General features: G+C 40.5%; 1 protein-coding gene across 1 annotated transcript in view; it reads left to right on the top strand.

The window, feature by feature from the left end:
* Slc24a3 (solute carrier family 24 member 3) overlaps nucleotides 1-27,182 on the top strand; it is a 469,379-nt gene that overhangs the window by 56,084 nt on the left and 386,113 nt on the right. The window contains exon 2 of the mRNA XM_042666545.1: nucleotides 12,518-12,646. Within this exon, the coding sequence (XP_042522479.1) occupies nucleotides 12,518-12,646 (129 nt within the window). The remainder of the gene's footprint in view (nucleotides 1-12,517; nucleotides 12,647-27,182) is intronic.

Below are 27,182 nucleotides of genomic sequence, written 5' to 3' on the forward strand. Positions count from 1 at the left end.
TATTATTCCACTATCAGTAACCCATCTTTACTCTTTGCAGCCATGACATGAGCCTTTTGTGCTCTCTAGCCATATTAATTTCCATGCAACTTCCCAGTGTTTCTATAGCTGTATTACTTTCGTTTGTGGGAGCTTTTTGATGGGAGTTGGGGGGGGGGCTTCATGGTGGGGTAAATGACATTTCTGAAGAGAAAAGAGAAAGCTATCTGGTTAGTGGTACACTGTAATGGACACAGAATAAAGGCAGGAAGATTTGGAGAACATTCTCTTTCGGATTTCACCAGACTTTACATAGGGTAGAATTTAAAAGTGGAAGCATGAATCAGCTAGGAGCCTTTCAGTTACTATTGTACAAGAGACAGTCTAGTTTGGCTCTGGTGATAGAGGAAAGCCATTGCAATGTGCAAATGTGATGATCAGTCTGGTGTCAGGTATCCAGGACTGAAATGTCATGTCATCAGGATCTTGGCTGCCTGTCTCTTGATCTGGCTCTGGTTACCTTTGTTTACTGCCTGTGTTTGAGTTTGGAGCCTGTGGACTCTCCTATTTCCAGATCAAGGCTTACGGGGGGAAAGCGGATGAGTCTCTCTCCTCAGACCTGGTTTGTTTGGTTTGAATCACTTATGGCCACTTTTCAGAACCAATCATCATGGCCTGTGGGACGTAGGCCTTTCATTAGTGTGTTAGTCAATTTTGTAACAAAATATTGCATTTTGTTATTGTAACAAAATATCTGATATAATGAACTCATAAAAAAGAAAGACTTATTTTGGTTCATAGTTTTGGAAGTTTCAATCCATGATTGATTGGCTCTATTGCTGTGGTCCTGTGGTAAGGCAGCACATCATTGCTGGGAGCCTATGGTGAAGTAAAGCCACTTTCCTTACAGGGGGTAGGAATCAAAATGGAGTGAGGGAATAGAAAGAAAAGAGAGTGGAGAGACCAGAAGAAGGAGGAGGAGAAAAGGGGAAAACAGCAGGAATGGTAGAGTAGGGTAGGGGAGAAGAGAAGAGAGTGGGTCAGATAATCCTTTTCATGACCTAACTTCCGCTCACTATGCCTCACCTCCTAAAGGCTGTATTACGTCCCAACGTGCTAAGCTGGAGACTAAGCCTTAACACATGGTCCCTTGGGGACATGCAGGCTCTAAACTGCAGTAGTTGGCCAGGCCTTTGTTACAGGCTGCATTCATGGCCTGAGTGGATGGAGCTTCCTCTCAGAACAGATATACTGGAGTGGTGGAGGATTGCTTTGGAAAGGAAAAATCTGATGATTCAAATTAAGGGAGAAGAGATACTGAATAGGCACCAAATTCTAATGTAACTAACATTTTCTCAGTAGAGATTTATTGAGTCCTTCCTCTGTGGAAGAACTAGGGACTAGTTTTTTAAAAAGGAAAAAAAAATATGTCCTGCGCAGTCAAGGAAGTCCATTAGACTCTTATCTCCAATTAACCACCAGAAAACCAGAAGTGGAGCTGTGCCTCAAAGTGGTAGAGTGCTCGCCTTGAACAAAAAAGCTCAGGGACAGCAACCAGGCTCTGAGTTCAAGCCTCATGACCAACAAACAAAGCAAATCAGAAACGGGGCAGACTACAGGGTCACAACTGTTCAAACACAAGTTCCTTAGTCTTTGCGATGTTCTTTCTCATGATTCCTGTTGTGTTTGTTGGTCCCAGCTATTCTTCCTTCTCTTCACCCTTTGGGATACATGGTGTCTTTAAAGGAAGGCATTCGGTTTAGAATTAGGAAGAAGAAATTGCTTTGCATTTTCACTTCCCTCTGCCTCACCCCTCCTGGTGTTTTTTTACTGTCAGCATGAATTAAGAAAAGCTTAGAAGGAGGGAAAGTCTCAGTTCTTGCCTTCTTTTGTAATGAAGGGACAAGACAGCTGAGAGGAAACAGCAGACGATTTTATACTTGTACTCAGGAATAAATTGGACTGTTTATTCAAGCACAAATGATGGAAATGGCTGTGATTTTGAGGAGCCAAGCAATGTAGTGTGGTCAAATTCTATTCAATTGGAAGCAAAAGTGTGAATTTTAAAGAGAACTGAGGGAATGAATTTGGCAGGTCTGCAAGGGTCAAAAGTATTAAATGTGTGGAAAATACAGACACTGAGGATAGAGCAGCAGGGCATGGCGTGTGGCATATGGTATAGCTGGAGTGGAAGGAAGGTGTCAGAGGAAGCCAGGGTCTCCAGACTCTTTCAATAAATGCATATTGATGCAGAAGTGATATGTAATAGCTATATACTTGTGATTTGTGCCTGTAATTCTAGGTACTTAGCATACTGAGAGTGAAAGGATTGTGTTTTGAGGTCAGCCAGGGCAGAAAAGTTTGTGAGACCCCTTCTCAACCCATATCTAGGCACAATGGTATAGACTTGTTATCACAACGTATATGGTAGGCTGAAGTTGAAAGGATCACCATACCATGGTGGCCCAGGCAGAACAGTCCATGGAAGATAAGTTGGACTTAGTGTTGCATGCCTGTGATCCCTGTGATGATGGGAATCCTAAAAGTAGGTAGATGGTGACTCAGCCATGTGCCTGGGTAGGAAGTGAGAACACAAATGTTTACAAACAAGACCACACTAAAGCTACCAGCACAACTATGTTTATTGCAGCATTATTTACCATAGCTAAGATATGGAACCAACCCAGATGCCCCTCAGTAGATGAATGGATCAAGAAAATGTGGTATATATGCACAATGGAATTCTATGCCTCCATCAGAAAGAATGACATTGCCCCATTTGTTAGGAAATGGAAAGACTTGGAAAAAATTATATTAAGTGAAGTAAGCCAAGCCCAAAGAAACATAGGTCCCATAGTTTCTCTTATTTGCAATATCTAGTATATGTATGAGTCAAGCAGAAAAGGTCAGATAAGGTGATGTTAGGAAAATGAACCCTACGATATGTATTTAAATGTTTTTTTTTCTTTCATGCATTTGTTTCTAACGCATTTATAAGATTATTTCTTTGTTGCTTTGTATGTCCCTCTCCCACAGTATAACCCCTGCTTTCACTGTATTTGATGTCGGTATAATTTGTGGAGGGGAAGGGGAAAAACAAGTCGTTTAAATAAGGATAAGGTGGACCCGTTGCAGCAATGAGAAGTACAAGTTGTCATGTCGAAAACGAACTTTACAACTTTGGTTGGGGGGGGAGGATTGAGTGGGAGGGTTGGGGGGAAGCTGGGAAGGGATGTGAAGGGTAAACAAAGGAGGAGGCTACAATGCTTGATAGGAAACGTACTCATTATCTTGCCCATGTAATTGTAACCCCTCTGTACAGTATGTAAAAAAAAAAAAAAAAAAACCTATGAGGGAGAGGCTTGGAGGTGTGGCTCTACTATTGAATTGGCCTAGAAAGCACGAAGCCCTTAGTCCAAACCCCACCACAATGTTATGTGCTATTATTAATGCTATTTTGTATTTAATTTTTACGGATTGTATACATGTTCATCTGAATTACGGGAGATAAGGGGAACAACAGAATGGTGAGACAAAGGACAAGGGAGAACCAGTGTAATAGTGATACTCACAGGACTATAAGTTGGAAATGATCTGTACAGCTTTGGGGGGGGGTATTAGAGGAGAAAGAAAGTAGGAGAAAAATGAGGGAGGGGGTAACAAGTTTGACAAGAAATATACTTACTACCTTACTTATGTAACTTAATCCCTCTGTCACCTTGACAATTAAAACAAAAGACCCACATTATATAGCTTCAGGACTCAAAAAACTCAGACCCAGCTAAGACTTCATATATGATGAAACATTAAGTTAAGGATAAAAATAAAGATAAGACAAGCCATTTAAGAATAATATTCTTTTTTGAGCAAAATATTTTGATTGTATCTAAGTCTTATGAATATTATTGCTTATGAATATCCAAGATGGTCTATTGAGCATGACATGATTGAATATACATTATTTTTGGAAATATTACTTCCATACCAGGAGCAAAATAAACTTGAAGTACTGTTTATTTTAATTTGAGGTTCAGTTTATTTGAATATTGATGTTTAATGGCTGCCCTTTCTGAAACAGATAATTTCAACAAGATACACAGATCTAGTGCTAGAAAAGTATCATTGGCTGTTGCAACTAAATCAAAATATTTTAATTTCATTCATCAGTTATGCAAAGACTTCTCATCTTTTCTGGTTTCAGGAGGTTACTCTTGCCACTTTTTACAAGGTGTTGAATTTGCATATTTTTGATAAATGGGTTCAGATTCCTTGATTTGGAGTATATTAATCAGATTATGTAATTCGCCTTCCAGGTTTAAGGTGAGACATTCAAGTGTTTTATTTATTTGCATTTAATTGATTAATTTTTGGTGCCATTCCTGGGGCTTGAACTTGAGCCAGGGGCACTGTCGCTGAGATCAAGGCTACCACTCTACCATAGTTCCACTTCTGGCTTTTTGGTGGTTTATTGGAGATAAGAGTCTCACAGACTTTCCTGCCTGGACTGGCTTTGAGTAGCAATCCTCAGATCTCAGTCTTCTGAGTAGCTAGGATTACAAGCATAAGCCACCAGTGCCTGGCTCATGTAACTGTTTTTAGAGTCTACTGATTTTTATCATTGTGGGAGGAGTAACAAAATTCCCTAGTATTTGTTTTCAAAATGCTCCTGTCATAGAACAAATTCCCATAGTAAAGCAATTTCTCACTGGTTGTTAAAATGTCATCTGGAAGAACACACGGGGAGGGGAGAGTGTGGGTGTATGTGTGTGTTCTTTAAAAATAACCACAAAGTGTATTCTTACCTGGTGGCTGTGTGTCTTCTCAGAAACAGCTATCATATTTAGAGTAGTTCTCTTTTTATAAGACAAGGTCAAAATTAAAAAAATACTTTGCTATCAATGTATATCTATATGGTTAAAAAATTCAAGTTCATGTTCCCATCTCATTTCAAAATATTGTAAAGGGATTGTAAATAATGTTAGCAAATCCACTTAATTAAACCCATGCAAATCCCCTATATTACAAAGCAAGAGAGCTAGGAAGGGCACCATGTTTGTTCTGTACTTTTCCTTTAGATTGTTTGCTGTATGCAGTAGTTGCTTTTCTATTATGTTATTGATAGCACACGGTGACCCATGGACTCAATGTAGGTGGCTCTGTAATCCATATTTCAAGTAGTAAGTATGTGCTTTCCTTATTCCTAGAGCTTTGTAAATACAGATATTTTACAGGTATAACACAGATACAATACAGATATTTTCTTCCAAAAAATAAAACTGTGTCTCTTATTCCCCTTGGAGTACACAGCTCTGAAGGACAAACTCCACCAACCTCCATCAGGTGACTCTACCCTCAAACATACATTTAAAATCCAGGCTAAAGAAGTGAGTTTAGCCGGGCGCCAGTGGCTCATGCCTATAATCCTAGCTCAGGAGGCTGAGATCTTAGTATCACAGTTCAAAGCCAGTGGGGCAGGAACATCTGTGAGATTCTTATTTCCTATTCACCACCAGAAAACTGGTAGTGATGCTGTGGCTCAAGTGGTAGAGTGCCATCCTTGAGCTGAAGAGTTCAGGGCCAGAGCCACGGCCAGAGTTCAAGACCCACAACTGACAAAAAAATAAAATAAATGAGATTGTTCATGCCTTTATTTCAGATGTAGTAATTGAGATGAATAGATTCAATTTCTCCAATGCCCAAAGCTAGTGACAGATTGAGGGCTAGAATTCCAAGTCACCCAAATGCCCATGATTGTGAATTTGTATTACCATAAGCAGTTAACTTTTCAAGGGGATCTTGTGTGGTTTCTTGGTCAACTTGTATTGTTGTTGTTGTTTTTTGCTTTAAATTCTCATTAGGTATATGTTTCTTTGCCACAGAACAAGATGGCCAGATCTCTCTGGTCTCAGAGAGCTGAGGACTAGTTTTTAGTATAGAGGAGCCTTTCCATTCTCTTCTCAGTCAGCATGATCAGCTGTTGTTTTTCTGAGGCAAAGAAGGAAACAAAAAGAGAACAGAAATGGGACAAACCTGCCTTCTTTGTCCCTTGGAATGTTTGCTTACCTGTGTCCAAAGGTATTTTCCTTTGTCTCCACTTGTCCCTTCAATATGATTATGGAATTGGAGTTCTGTCTTGGTTCTTGACCTTGGAGTGGGGACATTCTATATGGAGATAATGGCAACCACCCTAGTGTAGTCATTAGCCTCATGTGAATATTTAAATTTTAAGTGCACATTTAGTTAAAATCAAACACAGTAAAAAATCAGTTTCTATTTGGTCAGCCATATGTGAAATAAAAGCCATAGGTAGCTGGTGGTTACCATACTGGACAGTGAGGGTAGAGGAATTGTTTGTAATCACAGATCTAGACTGATCACAGTGGCATATTTCAGGAGATGAGTAGAGTTTCAACAATATAAGTAGTCTTCCAGTGTCTTCTTAGGCTAGGTGATGGGTTAGATGGTCAGGTTCAGAGAGTATGAATAGCATTTTAACTGGAAGCCTCTATCCGAAAGGTGATTTCCATTTCACATCAAGGGATTCCTGTCACCTTCATTGAGTTGTAGGTGCACCTGTGGCCATAGTCTGCCCTTTCCTCTCCATTTTCCTATCCTAGCTAATCCAATCAACTGTAAAGGCTGTCTTTGTTAAAGATTTGGCTGCTAGCCCTTGGGTGTGTGTTGAGGATACTGGGAGAGGGTAGATACTTCTGCCACCTGAGAAGCCTGAGGAAGTGCCTTTCACTTCCTCTCAACAGGTATAGTCATCATCGTATTATGAGATTGTAGTGTTTGCTTCTCAGTCCTGGGTAATTGTTAAGACCCGGCAGGCTCCTATTTCTGTCTGGGGCTAACTATAAGTTTGCAGAGTTAGCACATGAGGACAATGTCCTCCACACTTTCACCCCTGTTTCCTTCCAGCTGGAAACGTTGCTGATCAGAGCACCATCCTCTTCACTTCTATTCCTCCCATTTTGCTTCTAAAGGCACATGTGCTGTTTGAGTTGCTCAATCAGGCCCATTCTATTGGAGGTCTCTGGGGAGTGCTTGGAGCTAGTGCAGAATTCAAATTCACTGATTGGACACTTGCATTTTCTTTTCTGAAATGCCCTCAGGGCCTGGGAGCAACACCTCTGACCCAGTCTTCCCAGGGATCTCCTGTGGGTTTTTTAAAGATGCAGTCTCCAAAATGAAGTGACCCACTTCAGGTAGATAGGTGACTAGGGTTGTTCACACCCTCCTCCTCTATACACTTCAAGGGAAAGAGAGGCCACTCTCGGAGGGATGTGGGTCCTAAACTGAGTTCAACCTCAATGCATGTTTTCTCTGGGAGTGAAGATACTGGGAATAAGTTTACATCAAATACTAACAGTACTGCTGTGGATTGTGGTAGCTGGATTGGAGACATACTGACTAGTCCATTGGTTTCTTGGTCCCGCTGGCCACCAGTCACAGTGCTTAAGTGGCTAGAAGAATCCATGGCTTCTTTTCAGTCCAGAGAGCTCTTCTCCCAGAATCTCTGAATTGCCTCTTTCTGGAAGTTTGGTGGCATAGTTAGCTTCTTTCTTTGGTGGGTTTGGTCAGCTTGTTTGGTGAGGTGCAAACTTTCCACAATTTCCCCAGTATGTACTCCTTCCAAGGACTACAAACAAATTCAGTGGGAGACTCTTGTTTAAAATATCCATGGAGGAAAATCCACATGTGTAAAGCTAAGACAACACCACATGAGTGCACGGCACACACACATGCACACACTCATGCACACACACACACACACACACACACACACACATACACACACTGTAAAAATCACCCAGTGCACCCTCCTGAGACTTGAGGGGTGGAGTCTGGAAGCGGGTCATTTGTAGAGTGTTGCTGCTCACTGGAGTCGGCAGAAGGCAGTCCAGTCTGCTGACTGCTGGCTTATGCAAACGCCACCTCCAACCCTGAGGTGAAGACCCAGGGCCAGAGTGGAGGCAGCTGTGTAAACTACAGGGTGGGGTATTTATAGTCTTGGTGAAGAGGACTGAGCCAGCCCAGAAAATCACTGCCTGATGCCATGGGCTCAGTTTCTTCTCGGAGCTTTCTGGACCTTCTTTCTTAAGTGGTGCATTAGGCATTCCATGACTTAGTTCCTGCATGTGCAAATGAGGCACTCTGTTTCTCTGGATGTTTGGGAATGGTGGTTCTCTGTCTGCTGGTTTGATAGAAGTAGGGCAGCATTCAGTTCCTGGGTTAGTATTCCTTTCAAAGGGAGCCCATGGGTTCTGGAAGGCCCCATCCCCAGGTTTCTGGATCTCTGACACAAGGTGAAAAAACCCATCTCTGTACTTTGCAGTCTGAGTGAAGATGAGTTCCAGCTTGGATTCTTGACCCATCCACAGCAGCAGAGAAAAGAGAGGTGTTCATTGTGAGAGGATGTGGTGAGATAGCACAGGAAGGATACTTGGCACATAGGTGAGAGGCATAAAGGATGCCGTCACCGAGGATTCTTCCCACACACCTCTATCTGCTGCCTCCCTAGGTTTCTGAAAGAGTTAATCCCTGCAGCAGAGAGACTTCTGGGCCTAGGGCCAGTGTTTGCAAAGGATTGGAAGCCCTGTAGGACAGATTGAACCCAAGAGACCCTTTGTTAGTCTTGGGGTAAAGGCTGTGAGCTGGAGCTGTTTGTTGTGGAGGGGGCACTCAAGAAGATCTATTCTTGGTATCAGGAATCCTTGGACTCTTATGCTCCAGCCATTAGAAGGAGGATGGAGAAAAGACAGAGACAAAGTGAAAGATGAGAGTGTATAGGGAGTGAGATGAGAAGGGAGAGGGAGAGAAAGGGAGAGATGGGGGAGAGTTGGAGGGGGAGGAGACTGAGAGGGAGAGCAGGCAAGCAAGCTAGAGCATGAGAGGGTGAGCACACAGCATTGTAATGGAAACTTGGCACCCAGCCTCCACTTTCTTTCCTTCCTCAGTGCATGCAGCCTGAGTCTCAGATTGAGAACAGGGCTTCCTTTCCTGCCAGCACACCCCCACACCATCTCCATGGTCCTCTCTTTCTCGTGCCTTCTTCTCAGAGTCCACAGTAATACAGGCTGTATGTACTGGTGACATGTGACATAGGAGCCTACTGCCTTCCCTCTTTGCTCTGCAGCCCTTTCCCCTCCCCCTGACTAATTAGGCCAACATGCAACTTCCAGGGCCTGGCAGATGAAGAGCCAAGAATGCAATGGACCAGGGCCAAGTGTTTTTGTTGACATTGCTCAAATGTAGCTTTGCGGAGCAGGCTCCTCACTGTAACAGAGCAGTCTAAGGAAGCTGGGGAGGTGAGTGAAGAGAGAAGGGTGAAAACAGAAAATATGGATATAGATATGGAAGGGTTTCCATATCCAAGTTGCCTTTCTACCCTCCAAGGCTTCCTTACTATCCCTCTTCTCGAAATGCAGGAATATAACTTTCCAGGTCATGGCTGACCACACTGAACACAACACCACACAAGTGGAGTTTTAGAACCTTCTTGTTCTTTTGTTTGTGAGGCTTTCTAAGGACTCATGTCTCACCGGTATTTCTAATGGTTTCTGCAGCCATAGGTCCAGTGACAGAGTCTTTAACTATAACCCATCATAAGGTGCCAACTGTTTAATCCATCTAGCTATTGTCTATCCAGTGCAGCCACGACACATTTCATTGTATCTAGGGATCTACTACACATTTGGCTTTTGAAGTTAATAGACTTGGGTTCAGATTCCTGTTCTACTTTGTTCACTATGATCTTGGGTAAGTAGTTTAATTTTTGTATGCTTCCCTTTCCTTATTTGCAAAATATAGCACTAATACTGCCACATGGAACTATTATGAAGATGAAACATAATAATGAATAGGAAACTCTTTGCTTGTAACAAACATTATTAATACATAGAAGCCATGAAAACTATTGAAGGTTGTTTTTGTGGATATGAATTGGCTTTGATGTTCAGAAAACCATGTTTAGTCTGACTTACACTAAAGGTAAGTTGACCCAGGAATGTATTGCCTCTTCTTAACTCACTGGGAGTCTTATGAGGACAAATGAACTAGAGAATAGTACTGTCAGACTTGGTTCTCACTAGGAAGGAAATGAATGCAATTCAATATTTTCATTATTTTTTTCCTTCTCAAACTCTGGTCTCTGCATTATTATATCAGTGGTCAGTGGTTGAGTCTATTTTTGTTGAGATAAAAGTTTGTAGGTTTTGGAACCCAGAGGTGCTGCCTTAATAGTCTCTAATTCCTGAAGATATTGAATCATTATGTAAAAAAATTCCCTAATTTTATGCTACAATAGCTGGCTTTACTTTTACATCTCTTAATTGGTATCAGCTTTTCTCTTAGAATTACAGAACCATGGAAACTTGGCATAAAAAGGAGCTTTGAAAGTAATTTTAAGGGATACTCTTGCCTCTGCAGATCTTTGGGGTCTTCCCTAATTTTGGGATTGCAGGTCAACAGAGTACTTTTCTCTGACTTAGACTATGAAGACAGTAGAATGCCATATCTGTCAATCACAGTGTGACTCTGTCTTTAGGTACTAAGTACTCTGGCAGATGCCAGGGTTCCTTGTCCAAATCTGCTGTTCTGCCCTCTCCAGTACTTGCTGACATGATAAAATATCTAGAACCTGCATTTCATTGTCCAAGGTCATTGGATGGGTGCCTTATCTTACTTTGAATTTACATGTGTTGAGTTCCAAGAGCTGGAGCATTTGAGATCAGCCTTCAATTAGTGGCAAATGAAGAAGGTAGCATTTGGGCTTTAAATCAGGTGCCCATAAACTTTGTGATTTCTAGAAACTTCAGAAGTCTGACTTTACCCTTCCATAAAGTAGGAATGGTGATTTATTGAGCACTTACTCTTAGCTAGCAGTGATTGGATGTTTGAGCGATAGTGTTGATGTTTCCCCTTTGTTTCCTGGGTGATGTTATGAGGATTAAATTTTTAAAATGCAAATGAAATATATTGGAAACTATGAATCACTATAGAAATTGAGAACAGGTTATGATGACCCATTGAACATTTCAGAATATGATATCAGGTGCCTGGGTATGCCCCATGGGTCTTGTATGAAGGCCATGGGGCCCACAAGTTAGGCCTATACCTTATACTTAGATCTATCTTCTGACCATAGCTATTACAGACATTTAAGATGTAGTCATGGTCTCATATCACTGCTTTCTTTAGTGGAAAGATGCTGTGACTGTCTCCATTTTCTAATGATGTGAAGTTTCAATGGTCATATTTTTCCTTTTATCCTGACAGATTTATCCATGGTAGTGAAGACTGTTAACTATTCTGTTTTTAAAAATTCTTTCTTGCCTTCCTTCCCCGCAGCATGCTTTCTTGCTTTTTACCCTTTTCCCATGTTCCTTTGTTAGAGCATTTTATTCCACTTTCTCTCTGAAGAATGCTGGATTCCCTAGGATTTCTTATTTTACTTTTCAGTAGTTGTCCCTGTTCAGACATTTTGATGGATAGAGTTTATGTCCTTCCATGAAACATACAGAGATCATACCCACACATATTTTCCATGCCCTTCTTTGTTTTCTTTATGTTCTCTTGGTGTTCTCTGGGCGTTAGCTCCTTCCTGGAAGTATTTTAATACACAGGCAACATGCATCTTTTTCAAAATGTCCTAAACAGAATGGGCCATTTTCTCCTCTCATGTACTCTTTGGTCTCTGTTCTTCCACTTGGCTATTTGGCCAGAGCAGAGACTTGAGTGCTCCTTTATACTCACCTCCAAACATTACTTCTGTGGTGTGCATTGTCTTTAACTCTTGTCTTGAAAACTTTCTCTCAGACCTTCACTGGCCTATGCTTTGGGGATGGTGAAATGGTGTCTTAGCTTAGGTTACCCCCAAGAGGTAGATCCTGAGCATGTGTTAAATGGTAGTTGATATATTTGGGAGATTGTTATAATAAGTACACATTGGTAGGCTGAAACCAGATCGTGCTGTCTTAATGGAGTTGACTTAATTCTTTCTAAGCTCTATTCACAATAATGTCATGCCAGTTGTTTGAAATTGGCCTTGATAGGAGTATTAATACCATGGAAATCAGTCATTGACTGAGTATAAATCTGGAATATTTTTCCCCTTAAGATATTCTAGTTGTTAAATATTTCTAGACATGTCATTGGATGCAGGAGATTGAGATAGAGAAGAGACAGCCATTAATCAAAAACACTTTATCAGAAGAGTTGTACTGTATACCCCAAGAGCTTGATTCTATTGGGGAAAACTTGAATCCTGTTAGAATACATACCTCAAGGTTGTTCTGCCCCTGCAGTCAATTTTTTCTACATTTATTTATACCTGTCATTGGCTAAGAGCTGCCTGGGTTGGAACTAGGGGGAGTCAGCAGCCAGAGGAAGTCATCAGGTGGGTAGAGGTAGCATAGCTTGAGGATCTGGGAAGAGCTGACACAATGATGGCTGATTAAGGAATTGGACACCTAGCATGGCTCAAAGCTGAAACTCAACTGTTAGTGATGTATGGTTATTGTCTTTTTCTCCCCAGAGCTTGATCTCATGGACCTTATTGGGGAAGATAGAAAGTGGATGGTGGGTAGGAAGCTAATGCAGATGAATGACAGTCTGACTTCTGAAGATGCAGGACTCCGGAGCAACAAGAACTGCACTGAGCCAGGTAATGGTCATAGATGTGTGTCAAGCAGTGGCAGCCATCTTCTTTGATTATGGTTGAAGAAGCGTTGGGTACTATGTTCATCTATTTGTTTGAGTTCAAATCAAGAAACATTTTATGGATATTTAAGGCAGATACTGCAGAAATTCAAATATAAAAGTGCAAGAGAATTATTGAGAATCTCTCCCTTCCTCCCTCCCTGCCTGCCTGCCTCCCTGGCTTACTCCCTCCTTTCCTCCCTGCCTTTCCTCCCTTCCTTTCTCTCCTTTCCTCCTTCCCTTCCTTCCCTTCCTTTTCTCTTTCCCTTCCTTCCCTTTCTTCCTTCTTCCTAGTAGGGTTGAGGAAAAAGGTAAGTTGTATCCTGTCCTATACTGATAACCAAATGTGGAGGCAGGTGCTAACAAGTGGGAAACTGTGTCTTGAAAGTAGAATGAGTGAGGATATGCTGTTCTTTTCTTTGTCCCTGAGATCCTCTCAGTTTTTTTTGTTCTAGCTGACTTTTGCACTTAAGAGAATTTGGGTCAGGTCCTTACCCATAGTGTTGATCTTCTTCAAAGAAGTATACATTTATTTGTTATTATATTTGATATGTATTGTGCTTATTCTTAGATTTATGCAATATTTTACCTCTGATATTTTTGAACTGAAAAAGAAAATAAATTAAAAAGGGATCAAAGGGAACTGGGGATTATTGAGTCCCAGCTCACTAATCCTTAGGGAAATGACCTCAACGAATGGATGGTTCCTAATACCAGGGGTTGACACACTTAGTCTGAAAAAAAAACCTAAAGAATAAATGTTTTAGGTATTGTTGGCCATATAGACAATGTCTATAATATGGTCTTTTAATTTTTTAACAATGTTTTAAAAAATTAAGCTATTCTTAGCTTGTGAGCTGTCTGAAAACCATCTGTGGGATAGATTATGTTTATGGCTGTATTTTATCCTAACTTGGACATTAGACTGGTGCCTTCCTTCATTACCTGATGTATACTTGGATTTCATTTGTGCCCTTCCTTAGGGCCCAGAGCTCAATAACATGCCAGTCCTATACCCAAAGTCATTTTAGAGCATTCAGGAATGACACTAAACAATCATCACTATATTTCCAAAGATCATAGGTCTTTGAGAAGATAAACTATTTCAGCAAGTTGTCTTAAAGCTGGAAAGAATCAATCCCCCATACTGTCTCACAGAACTCTCTAGTTTTCAAGGTAGAGAATTCAAAGATTACTGTGGTCATTATTGAATGTTCACAAAGAACATTTTTGAAGATTAGTGAAACACAACACAGCTATAAAGAAATAAAAATGGCCATGAATGCTTTGAGTATCCCAATTGAGTGGATAGTGTGATGTGTGTTCTGGGAAACCAAGGACTGGCTGAAACCAACTTCTGTGAATAGAACCCTGTTGGATGCTCTAGCCAAATGCTTTCTTAACATCTTTACTTAGCTGATAAGCTAACTGGGGACTGGGACATTACAAAAATAGAAATACAGTATAAATACAGAATAAAGTCAGACATGATATGATGATTAACTTTCTTTTGGATTTGGCCATGTGCAGGGTCAGTGGGGATGGAGGCTTCTGATACCTGTTGTTGGGGTCATGTTTTGAGGTGTGAGTGGATAGTCTCTCTGTGAGTGACATTACTCACTGTTTCATGGACTGCTTTTCTAAGAGTGATAGGGGGATAGAATTCAAGTGCACTGAAAGCCATTTTAAGAGAACTAATTCATCTTCATGGGAGCAAAGATGATGATGTCCAGGTTTATAAAAAGGCACAACACCAGTAATTACTGGAGTTGATAAGGAGAATACAGGGAGAGAAAGGAGAAGAATGACTTCAGGAGAGAAATGGGAAGCAGTAAAACAGAACTCATGGACCTCATAGGCCATGTGCATGTTGCATAGGGCGGGTTCAAAGAGAATATGGAACCATGAGAGAGATTTTTTACTTCTTCATCTGTAGACTAAAGGGACTGGGCTATGTTTGTGAGAACTTTGACTCTCTATGGAGATTGCAAACCTGAAACAAGAAAAGTCTAACTCATATCTTAATGTGTCAGACTGTGGCCTTCATGAACCCTGATTTGACCTCCTAGACTGTGGAGAATGATTACTTTAGGCTTGAAATGTCTGTAGTTTCACCTTTCAGTGATGATTTAAATTTTATGAATGAAAATAATAAAATAAAATAGAAAACCTAGATGCTTAGTTACCCATATCTGGAGCCCAGTATTCCTGTATACATAGTGTCTACTGTAACTGTACAACATAGGACTTAGATCATTTCTGGTCTAGGATTTCTAGTTATCACTGGACACATACGTCCTTCTCAGCTCAGTCACATATATCTCAAGCATCTCCAATGCTGGGCTTGGAGTCATTCTCTCCTGGGTTTGCATCACAGTTTAGAAGCAGTGTGTTTGGGGCAACATAGTCAGATTCTCCAAGCCTGTCTGCTTCTTTGTGAAACTGTGATGAGTGCTTTTCTCTCTCACTGCTGCTTGAGAATTGGTAATAAAGTAATACAAGTAAAATAAAGCTGTGTTCCATGTTGGGCAGCTCTCTAGTAGGGGTTTACTTAGAAACTTCCCACTGTCTGCTGATCCATTACAGGTGGGTCACAGTGCAAGATTCCTGAGCCACATTCTCTAGCTTGTGTTGTAGGTAGGTATGGCCGGCCAGTCTAGTTCCATGAATAGCCTACATCCAGAGTTGGCTTAAGTTTGAGCAGCCAGCCATCTAGACAGGTTCAAATACTATCTTCTCACACAAACAAGTTTTAAAGATCTTGCACATGGCATTGCACACTAGCTTCTGTTGACCATCTGTGTCTATCAATAATGTAATCAAAACAGGCTACAGAGTCACTTGCCACCTCTGCTGCTTCAGAACTTTAGTGCTTTTCCCAGTACCATATTGGTACTGTATTAGTTTGAGCAGGTATTAAATTGAGAACCAAAGGACTTTTAAAACCCTTAGTATTACCATTTTAATAGCACAGTAGAGCCTTTGTCAATGAGCGTATGTTCCAGGACCACCAGCGGATATCTGAAACCATGAATAGTGTACACACACACACACGCACAGAGGCATATATATATATACACACACATATATGTCTGTACGTATATGTCTATACATACACACCTATGATAAAGTTTATGAATTAAACAGTTTAACAATAACTAATAGAACTGTTATAATATTCTGTAATAACTAACATAAAACATAAATTATTCATTTCTGTAATTTCCCATTTAATATTTTTGGATCATGGTTGATTGCAGGTAACTAAAACTGAGGGATGTGAAACTCTGGGTCAGGGGGCACTACGGTGCTTGTCCTTTCCCTCTCACTTATTGGGAGGACTGAGCTGGAACAAGGCAAAGGTTCACTCGCCAGTGTTGCCTAGTTTTCCTTAGGAGGACTTGAATGCAGTGAACCTTGTTTCTACTGATTGAATAGAGTTGTGTCTGCTCTCAAAAAATCTTAATATGGAAGCTAGGAAGGGAGCCTCTGGTGTTTTCTGGGCTCTACCCCTTCCTATGTTTGATGTATGCACTTGGCAGAGATGATGGATCAGAGTTCCCTCTGTGTTTGGAGGGGTGATTGTTTATGCAGAAACTTGATCATTCATGGGGGAGAAGGGACATGCCAGCGCAAGCTGTGGCTATATGATTAATAGTGTCAAGGTCACAGGCAGAAAGTAATATAATTCCTGTTGTGAGGTACACGCAGTTGCCACTTGAGATGCCATGATCTTTTCTGATGGGTGTTCACAGAATCTCTGGCTTTGAATTCCACCAGAGGAAGGCTGTCAATTCAGGAATTAGAGATGGAATCACTTCTGTTCTGATTGGATTTCCTGTTGGGGACACAGAGTTGGTTTGCTACTCAGACATCTATTTCCTCAACTATGAAATATATCTTCAATTACTTTACCCCTTCCATTGCACAGATCTGAAAATTACAAGAGTCTGACAAAAAAAAAAAAAAAAAAAAAAACAACCCTTCCACTCTAAGGTTCACTCTTGACATCCCTTAATAAGTGCTTTGCATGCCATAACTTAGTGCATCTTTACCTGCTCCCCCACCCCCACCTCTACCCAGAGGACTCAGTTTTAGCTAGGGGAAACCCAGGGTATGGGGTCTTTGGAAAAATGACTTTTCTACCTGTGATGTGTGACAACATAGGGATGGCATACTTCATATCAAGGCTGCCATTTTAAGAATACAGTGCTCTAGACATTTTGGAGTTGTACAAAAATGGCATTCTTTCTTTCCCCTCAAAGATCTGGCTTTAGTGGAAATTTATTATTATTATTTTTACTTCTAGAACGGAGTGAAAAAGACTGACCTCCAGGCTCCAATTTTTTTTCTGCAATTGTTCCATCTCTCTGAATTTTTAAGGTTGTTTGCTTAGCCTGACACTGCCGATTTCATCTGAAGCCTGGAAACATATTGTTTTTTTGGCAAATAGCACTTGAAATTGTTTACTCAGATGACCTATTAAGAGAAATTTAACTTTGAATAAATTTGATCCAAGGAAAATTAAGTTAGCTAAATGTAATATTGAGGGTGGTAGACAACTGCAGCATAAATAAATTCTTTGTAATATTTCTGCTTATACTCCACAGAGTTTTTTATTTATATACTTTTCAGTGTGTCTCTAGAAAGACCTATCATCTTTTCATTTTCACTTTTCTGATATTTTAAGGAAATGAGCTTCTCTTTGGAGAGTCTGTTTTAAATAAACTTGGGAAGAAGGAAACGTTGATCCCTTAAAGTGATGGCTTTTGGTGTGGACTTTACTGCTGAGATTGCTGTGAGACTCTCTGGATAGGAGTTTACCTTACTAGGACTATATAGCTTAGTTAAATCTAAGGCCTGAGAAGGTGAAGAAGTTACCTGGGTAGGTTGCAAGACCCAGGTGAAAGTTACAAGGATCCAAAGGAAATATGCCAAGTATTTACCAGATCATGTGTTTATAGGAATGGTCAGAAACCATATAACAAATAAATGCCAGTTGTGATGGAAGCGTGAAGATAGAGGTCCCTCTGAAGAAACCAACACAAGGGTAGGCTCAAGGAGTGAATATGGCTCAGAACCAAGAATCTAGACATAAGTGGACAAACAGGGAAAATCTGTTCAAGGTACTGGCTGTGAAAAATGTAATGCATATAAAGATTTGAACCATAACCTTAGGGGTGGCTGGTTTGGCATGGGACTGGACATGATCAGTCTAATGCATGGTAGGTCTAGAGATTTCTCTTTTATAGGAAAAAAACAAGCTCTAAAGAAGATAAATAACATTCCTAAGGCCACAGGACTTATCTGAAGCAGTTAGGCCACCCAACTCCCATATAATATAGAATATATATGTCATTAGAAAATTTGATGTATGTTTACACTATCTAAAACAGTGTAATAGAAACATAACATAGGCTATAAAACTAATTTTAGATTTCTCAGTTGTAACATTGCAAAAGTAAAATTAACAGACAAAATTAATTTTAATGATTATTTTATTAAAATAGACAAAATATTAGGGATCACAAATTGGAATCACCACCATGTAGTTCTTGTTGGGTTTAAATTCAAGAAGTGGAAGTTAAGTTTTAAAATCCATACATTATTTTACCAGGTCACATGACTTTCACTAGCTTCTCTTTGCAGATGTAATTTTTTTAGTGATTCAGATTAATAGCTGTTGACATAAGGAACAAATTAGAAACTAATATAATCTGCTTTTTAATTTGTATCAAACTTTTAACTGAATTGGGGTAATGTTAGCTGCTGTAATAGATATGGAGGTTTTACATTAGAGAAATTTCTTTCTCATTTACAATTCTGGTCTATGGTTGAATTTGTTGCAAGAAGTGCTTCATAGGCTTTAGATCCTTTCATCTTCAAACTTGGCCTTCAAGGCACAGTATTCTTCTGCATTGAATGTAAAAATCATGGAAGATCATGCACAGCAGGATTTTATTGGACTAGATGCTAACTTCTGCTTGAATTCCATTGGCCAGAACTCAGTCATATGACTGTCTCATGTGACAACTGCAAGGGAGATTGGAACACAACCCATTAGCAGAATAGCAGGCTACATGAACAGCTAGCTAATCTCTACTACATTGTCTCCTTTTTTTAAAAAAAATAAATCTCCCAAATTTTTTTATGTTTATCTTCTTACAAAAGCAATATACTTCCATTGAGGAAAAATATTAATTCAAAGTTAAATATCTTTCAAGTCTTGCTTTAATTGTTGGCTTTATATCTCAGTTCTCACTGGTCAGAGTGGCATAGTTTTGATTCCCTTTTTTTCCCTTGTCACTAGCAAGAAAGTTGTCCTGGTTGTACCCATTTTTTGTGTAGTTAAAGTCTTTGGCAATTGTGTAGAAAGAGTTTGAGTTGAGAAATAAATCTTAAGTCCCAGTTCCATCGCTTTCAACCTACATCATGTCAAGTGAATTTCCTAAATATTTTGAGCCTCATTCCCATCCTTTTGTAGAGCACAGACTAAGATACTGCCTTTACAGCCTTGCAGTTATCATTAAGAGAAGTCAGCTTTGTAGGATGGCTGGGTCCTCATTTACAGAGTGTGCTTAATTGATTGCAAGCTCTATCTTTGTTAACAGAAGGGCAGAGTGATGAGGATCATATGTCAGGACTATACCACACTATATGTGCGCATACTAGAACTTCAGAATATTGGATTATTACAATTGCTTAAAGGATATTTTAGCTACTTAGCATAGTTCAGAAACAATGCAACACTCTTATAGTTGAGCTGTGTGAAGAAGACAGAGATATTAACTAGGAGGTTTCTGATTAATCAGATTTTCTGGCATAAGAGGCTACACTATGTAGAAAGCAGGATAAAACACACAGTAGAAGATTTTCTATTTTCTATTAGTGAAGAGTTTACAAGTCTCAAGCTCTGAGAAGAGAGAGCCAGGCACTATTCACTTCTAGCTTTGACATCCATTTAGTGCTTTTTTATGGAGGTATTTTTAAAAGACTGCCCTTTAAAGCCACCCAGGCAGCCTAATCTGGTAAGTGGTGCCTAGAATCTTCTTGAAACACAGGTAAAGGTTGACAAACTGTTGTTAGATTCAGGGCTTTTGTGGGCCTATTTGCAAAGCACTTTAGGCTTTTCAAAGCATTTCAAGTTCATTAGCCCACTGGAACAGTTTGGCCCTTGAAAAAAATACTTTAAGCTCAGGAATGACTGTCTTGTGACATTCAGTTGATAGATAAGTTAAAGAATTGAAAATCCAGAGTTACAAAAAAGAAGTGCAAACTGCTTCTAGTGACTTCTAAGTCTTCTTCCTTAAACGCAGGGCTCAACATACAGAAACTCTTGGCTATATTGGGCTTGTTGACTCTTTTGGTAAATAAAGTTTTATTGGAACACAGCCACACATATCCATTATGTGTTGTCTATGGCTGCTTTTGTCTATGAAGTCGGAGTTGAGTAGTCACAACACAGACCACACAGAGCCTGCAAGGTCTAAAATATTTACTCTCTGATCCTGCACAGAAATGTTTACTCTTGCCTCCTGTTCTAGGGCCTGGGACCAGTGCTGATGTGGCCTGGAAGGAAGATTGAAACAGAAATGACTTTTGTTGTTCTTGAACCTCCCCCACCCCATATAGTGCCTATGTCATATATAATATTTCCCTTTTTCTATTGGCTACACTGGGGTTTGAACTCAGGGCCTTCTGCTTGCTAGGCATCTGTTTTATCACCTAAGCTATGCCCTCATCCCTGGTTTGCTATAGTTATTTTTTTGGATAGGGTTTGCATTTTTGCCAGACTTAGACTCAGAACCTCTTGATCTCTGCTTCCTGAGTGATTGGGATTATGGGCATGAATTACTACATTTAACATATTAGATATTTGTAATGTCACCTGCTTGGGTCACTGTGATTCTGGTAGTTCTCCCTTCCCTGATTCCTCTATTCATCATGTAATTGAAAGCATTTGACATTGATGAACATGGTAGTATGCTCTTGTAATCCTATCAGTTGGAATCAGAGGCAAGAAGGTCTTGAATTTGTGGGTAGCCTATATTACATAGTGAGACCCTGTCTCTAAAACCAAAATAAAAAGCAAACAAAAAGAAAACCTTTAATGCTTTTATATTCGTGTGCAGGTGATATGTTTAAAACTCCAGTTGAGGAATAATTTTCCCCTAAAAATTAATATTGACCACCTCTGTTCTAGAGCATCTGGTATCCAAACCTCCTTAGAATTGCTTCTCTTGAGTCAGGGAGTGATGCTTCAATTCAGGCTTGGCTGATGATGTACCAGGCCATGCCACATGTGGACAGTTTCTCCAGAGCCTGTGTTGCAGGCTCCCCTTTCTAGAACATACTCAACTTTGGTGGAAACCATCACTATTGGAATGTAGTGGCTTGGCATACTAGATGGGAGTCTATACAAGGGGAAAGCCACTTGCTTTCTCCAGTGCAAATTTTCTGCTGGGAGACTCTTCTGAAGCTATCATTGAGAGATTTTCATTTTCCACACATTATCTCATTTTGCAGATGAAGCCCAGGCTGACATCTGGAGGTCTGAAGGGGAATCTCCCAAGTCCTCTGCTAATTGACTTAGAGTGAGGACCAGGATATTCTTTCACTTTTGGCAACATGGATAGGCTATCTCCCCTACCCATGTTGATATCTGTAGTCAGCAAGTCTGCAATCTGGATTGTTGGGAGATCATCATCGATCTGGATTGCCCTCATCTAAGTGTTCTCATATGCCTGAGTTAGGAGTAGCAGCAGCCCCTGGGGATTGTCAGAAATGCTCATTTCTGGGCCACATGTGAACTCTGTTAGATCAGAGCCTCTGGAAAGAAGGCCTAGACATCTGGATTTTACTAAGCCTTTCAAATACTCACTAGGTGTGCTTACTGTGAGGTCCCCTTGGCTTAGCCCACAGGAATCACTCAGGGAGTTTCTAAAGCTAGGCTCCTCTCTAGGCCATGAAGATCTGGGACCTAGACCTCACAAATTTTCAAACTTCCTTGGTACTATGATTTGTGTTCACCCAAACTGCTTTGTTGAAATTTCCTCACCTGGTGAAGGTATAAGGAAGTAGGGCCTTTGAGAGGTAACTATGTTATGAAGGCAAAGCTCTCATGAATGAAATCAGTGCCTTTATCCCTTACCATGTGAAGGCACAAAGAGAAGGAGTCATATATGAATCAGGAAATGGGCCCTGACCAGATGGAAGCTGCCAGTGCCTGTTAACCTTGGGCATCTAGCCTTTGGAACTGTAAGCATTTATATACTTAGAAGTCATCCAACTCAGGTGGCTCAGTGGCTGAGGACTACAGGGAGTATGGGCTGAGTTATTCAGTGAAAAAGCTTGGGTAGAGGCGCCTTCAGTGGTTGCCTGTGGCCAGTGGGCTGGTGGCTACCACTCCAGTCTGTATGCCAGGGGCAGGCCTTACATGGATTATGAACATGTCTGAGTTATAATATGGGTACTTCTGAGGCTTTAAATGTGATCCCATTCATTTGGTTGAAATTTCTAGGATAGAACAATAGAATCGCTTGAGTTAAAGATTAGTAGCCAGCCCTTTTTAGAAGCAGATGCAGAACAGGATGGATTTGAGCCCAGCATAGTGGCTTATCCATCCCTGGAAAGGCCTTCATTCCATGAACTCAGCCCCCGGCCTGCAATGGGACCTCAGGGATCACTCAGCAACATACTAGTGGGATTAGAGATGGAAGATCAGGAAAGGAGAAGGCGACAGGACACAGACCGCTAGGACAAACCACTCCAGAAAGGAGCAAAGGATTGGACCACAGAGACCAGCTGGATTAATTAGAGCCTCTGTTATTCATATCCACCTTGCCTTGAGGTCATAAGAAAATCTATAGATGAAGGACACCCAATTTTTTTTTTTAAAACTCTTGGTTACAGTTAGGAGTATAAGCCAGAATCTGATAAATCTGAAGAGGGTTCCTAACTTGAAAACCTAAATACTTGCTAAAGTCCCAACCATTTAGCCTCCCAGGGCCTTGGTGGAACAAAATGCTCTGCCGGCAGCAAATGCTCAGACTTGAATGGATGTCTGTTTCTGGAACACATACTTTGAGCAGATCCTAAGGGGTCTCACAAACAGGGTCTCAGTGAGTGGTACTCAGCAGATTGTGATTATTTTTCATGCTGTTAGTTCATCTAATTATTAAGGCTTGGTGATTTCTACTACAAGTTAACAATAAAATAAAACTAACAGGTATTAATATTCTAAAAATCCAGGCATAAAGTGGACATGGTTTAATTGTCAAAGGTTTCGTGCTGGTCACGATACAGTTTGCCAGTATCAAATTAAGCTATCCAGCACATCTTTTGGCCCATTTGCAGATTTATTTTGTGCTTGTGTTTCAGAAAAGAACATTTTCTTTAAGGTGCTCAAACCAAATAACTTAGTATAGTGGCTCAGCTTAGCAGTTCCCATGAGGACAGAATTTCTCAGTAGTTACCCTTACAAAACCAGAACTATTATCTTAAAATGCCACAATTTTGTGTGCTGTGTACTTGAAAATTTGCATTTTCTCTCTTCTCATCCAATCTTAAAAATCTTGCCTTTTAGGTCCTTAACTCCCCACCCCCACCACATTCTAACATTTTATTATCTCTGAAAATGTACAGGAAAATAGAAAACATCTACAGTCACAGTACCTAGTCTTTGTAGTTTGCATTTTACTAAACTGTCTTTATAGCATATCCATTTATTAATCCATCCTATTTTAGTGGATTTATGGTCATCAGCAGAACTTAATCATTTTCTGAGTGTAGTGGTACACTTCTGTAGTCCTGGAACTTTGGGAGGCTGAGGCAGGGATATCTCAGGTTAGGGCCTTCCTGGGCTACATAGTGAGACTCTCAAAACAAATCCAGACAAAAATAAAAAATAACTAAAACCTCCACCAAATATATTCCCTTACTAAGTACTTTAGTGACTATATCACTAAAATTCTTTTGGGGGCTGCATTTGTACACAATAAAGTACAAAGGTCTTAATTAAGCGCATACTATCAGTGAGTTCTGACATGTAAATATACATGTTCACCCAACTCCTATCAAGATATAGGACATATACCCCTCAGGAAGTTCTCTCATGATTCTCAGAAAATCCACAATGTTTCACTGCTTTCACTGTAAACTAGTTTATTCCTGTTGAAGACTGTGTTATATGTGCATCATACAGTATGTGTTCTTTGGTAAAAGCCTTCTTAGCATACTGTGTTTGGAATTCATCCATGTTTTGACACAGATACATTATTTACTATATACATATAAATAGCACATATACTACGATGAGCTATCCAACTAAATGTTAATGTATTGAGCATGTTTCTCTCTAGGAGAGGCCTTGTAGGAAGATTTTGGTCACTTTTCTTAGATATTTATTTCAGGTCAACTTTCAAAGGGACTTTTGTCAGATTTGGAAAGTTTATCAGGGAAGGTAATTTAGGAAGGACTAGTTTTCCATAATCCTCACATTCTCCTACTTCCAAAGTAGAACCATGAAATGGACTCAGAAACCTGGGTTGATAGGGAGGGAGAAGAGAGGGGAAGAGGTCACCCTGGTCCTTCAGGCCTTGTGATCAGTTCCTCCTCTCCTCCTCTCACATTGTAAGGTAACTCATTTAGCTGTCACAAGAAGTGGGGAAAGAGCTGAGGAGCTGGAGGAAATGATGCAATCCATTGTGTAAACAGCCGTGTTTATTCTGCTATGAAAGCTGTTTCCCTGGGCTAGGAGACCAGCATGGCATCCTTCTGAAGCTCTTCATTACAATCATAGCATCTAAGAGGAAAACACATTCTTTCTTCAAGCACCTTAATTGGGAAATAGATTCCCAGTTAGGTAGGATAACAGATGCCTGCACTAATGTGGGAACTGCATGTGTTAGGGTTTGGGATGAGGTAAGACCCTCATTTCCCATTACACTGCCTAAGGAGAATCCTTTAGTATTCATTTGTAGGGATTTTTATTTGTTTGGCTTGACTCTTTTAGGCCTATTGAGTTGCATAAATGGAATAGACAATAATGGCAGTTCCTTGGTGATCACAAATATATTGTTATAGTTGGATGCCACTGGCATATGACATTTAGATGCCTAGCTATTTAAGATGCTAAGATCAGAGGATTTTGGTTTGAAGCCAGTCTGAGAAGAAAAGTATACAATATGATATCTCTAATTAACCAGCAACCTGCCAGACTGGAAGTGTGGCTAAAAATAGTAGAGCACCAGCCCTCTGAGCACAAAGTTCTGAGTTCAATCCATAGTACTGGCATTAATTAAATAAGAAATCGTTTAATGAATTACTATACTCAATAAGTACACTGACATAGTTTTAGTTTCCTCTAGAAGCAGATACCAGGTAGGAGAAGACACATAGCTAGGTGCATTTAGATTATTTAGGAGGTGATCTCAGGATCAACAATAGGGAATGGGCAAGTGAGCTAGGAAAGAGATGTGGTAGCCAAAGGATGATGCATCATCAGCTGGTTTCTATTGTAGGTATCTAGTCTTCTCTTAGGAACTATGGATACACTAGAGAAGACCCACCTCAGAATTTTCCCACCAAGAGGCAAGGAAGCCAGTTTATTTATACCATAATTTTCATTGGTCATTTATTGAGGGCTGTTCTAGGAAGTGTGAAAGCCCTGGCACATCTAGATGCTTGTCATGTAGGTAGGAAAATTCCTATGACCTTTTCATGGTTGTTAATTAGACCAGTGTGTCCCAGTGAGCTAAAGATGAGGAGAGGTGGTGAGATAGTTGGGGATCAGCAGCCATTTCTGAACTCCTTCTCTCTTCTCAGTATGGATGGAAAGCTTATCCTAATTCAGACCACATGACAATGCTCTTCTGTGTGTGGTGTGTTTCTCTTGCTAAGTGCAGGCACTCAGGCTCACCCCATTAGTTTTCATGGCCTTGTAACATGTGTTTGTACAAGTGCTGATGGCTTACCGATGAGCCTCAGTGGCATAAGGAACAGACTCAGGTCTGTGAGAGAGGAAGCCTTTCATGAAAACCAAGAAAACATTCCAGCTTTTCTCATTCATCCTTTGCTGCATCTATCCATGTGGCAGATTTTGGGGACCCTGGGGAAGTGTCAAATGTGCAAAAAGGGAAGCTAAGAAAAGCATCTTAGCTCCTTCTATAAGAAAATAGAGGGTTTGTTCTCAAGGATCCTTTCACCAGGGCTAATATATTTTCTTTTGCAAGAGTTATTTCTAGAAATATTGCTAAGGCCTGGACCCAGAACCAATGTAAACTAATAGAGAAGACTGCATTTGAGCCCTGAAGAGAAGTTGGGAAATGGTTGCATTGCCACAAATATGCTGTGTTTAGTGCATGGATGATTTTGGGGGCAAACACACTGACTCTTCAGATTCCAGAGTTAAAATAGATCTTCATTTTCAGGGAACTGTTTTGATTCCTTACCCACCTTGCATACAATGGAATTAATATTTCATACAAAATTATTTTTCAGTGAGTCAATACATAGAAATTAGGCAACCTGTATAATCCTAATTTTCAGATCTTCAATGGACTTGTATTTCTGAGGCCCCTCAAATATGGAATCCATTAGCCAAAGTGACGCTCTTCAGCTCAAAGTGTGATACAACAGGCGGAAAGTCTCATCTTGCACAGCAATGCAGTTTCTAGACAGTGGATTAGACTTTGTGGTGTTTTAAATTATGCTCATAAGCACTTTGTTTCTGTCAATATGAAGTAGTCCTCATCTCCCCCTTGAATAGGCTAGCCCTTCTAAAAGACAAATTATGATAGAAATTGCCCTTTCTCTAAGTCTGAGTCATCAAAAGGAACATAGCTTCCATGCTTCCACACGGTGCCTGCTTCCGCACCCCAACCTCTCCATTGCTCTCTGAACCAGTCTACGATGCTAGGAGGCAACTAAGGCCAACTCAAAAATTAAGTGTATGAATGTAGACTTTGGTGAATGAGAACTGTATAAATGAGCCCAGGCATTTCCAGAACCAAGAGGGAATAGAAGAAATGAGGCTTGTTGTTCTTTTGTACTGCTAGCTTGGGTTTGCTTGTCTTGCAGCCCTAGTGACTGATATCTACAGACTCTCATTAGCACACTACGGAAGAGCCACCACACCAACAAAGGGCCTCTGCAGCTTGTCACTCTTCCTCCTGTGTGCAGTACACAGACTTGTTTGTTGCTCCCCAGAAAGCCAGTGAGTGTCAGAGGAGAAGGGAAGGTACGGGGCATCTCTAATTCTCAGTCCCCAACTTGCTGCCAGAGGTTTGTGACCTACAGACAGACAAGAGATTTGCAGCTGTTTTGACCTAACTGGTTTGGGGATTGAGGGTCTGTTTGGCACCTGGCTGCAAGCAGCTGTTCTCTTTTTCCCCCTGGGTAGAGGCTCACAGCCCCAGCAGTGGTGGCCGCTATGGGAAAGCCCTCCATCTTGTGCTCTGGGCCCCCAGCCAACTCTGGGCACCTAACTTGCTTTTTGGTCA

This window comes from Dipodomys spectabilis, unplaced genomic scaffold, assembly GCF_019054845.1.
Source record: "Dipodomys spectabilis isolate Male_0828 unplaced genomic scaffold, ASM1905484v1 ptg000365l, whole genome shotgun sequence".
NCBI lineage: Eukaryota > Metazoa > Chordata > Mammalia > Rodentia > Heteromyidae > Dipodomys > Dipodomys spectabilis.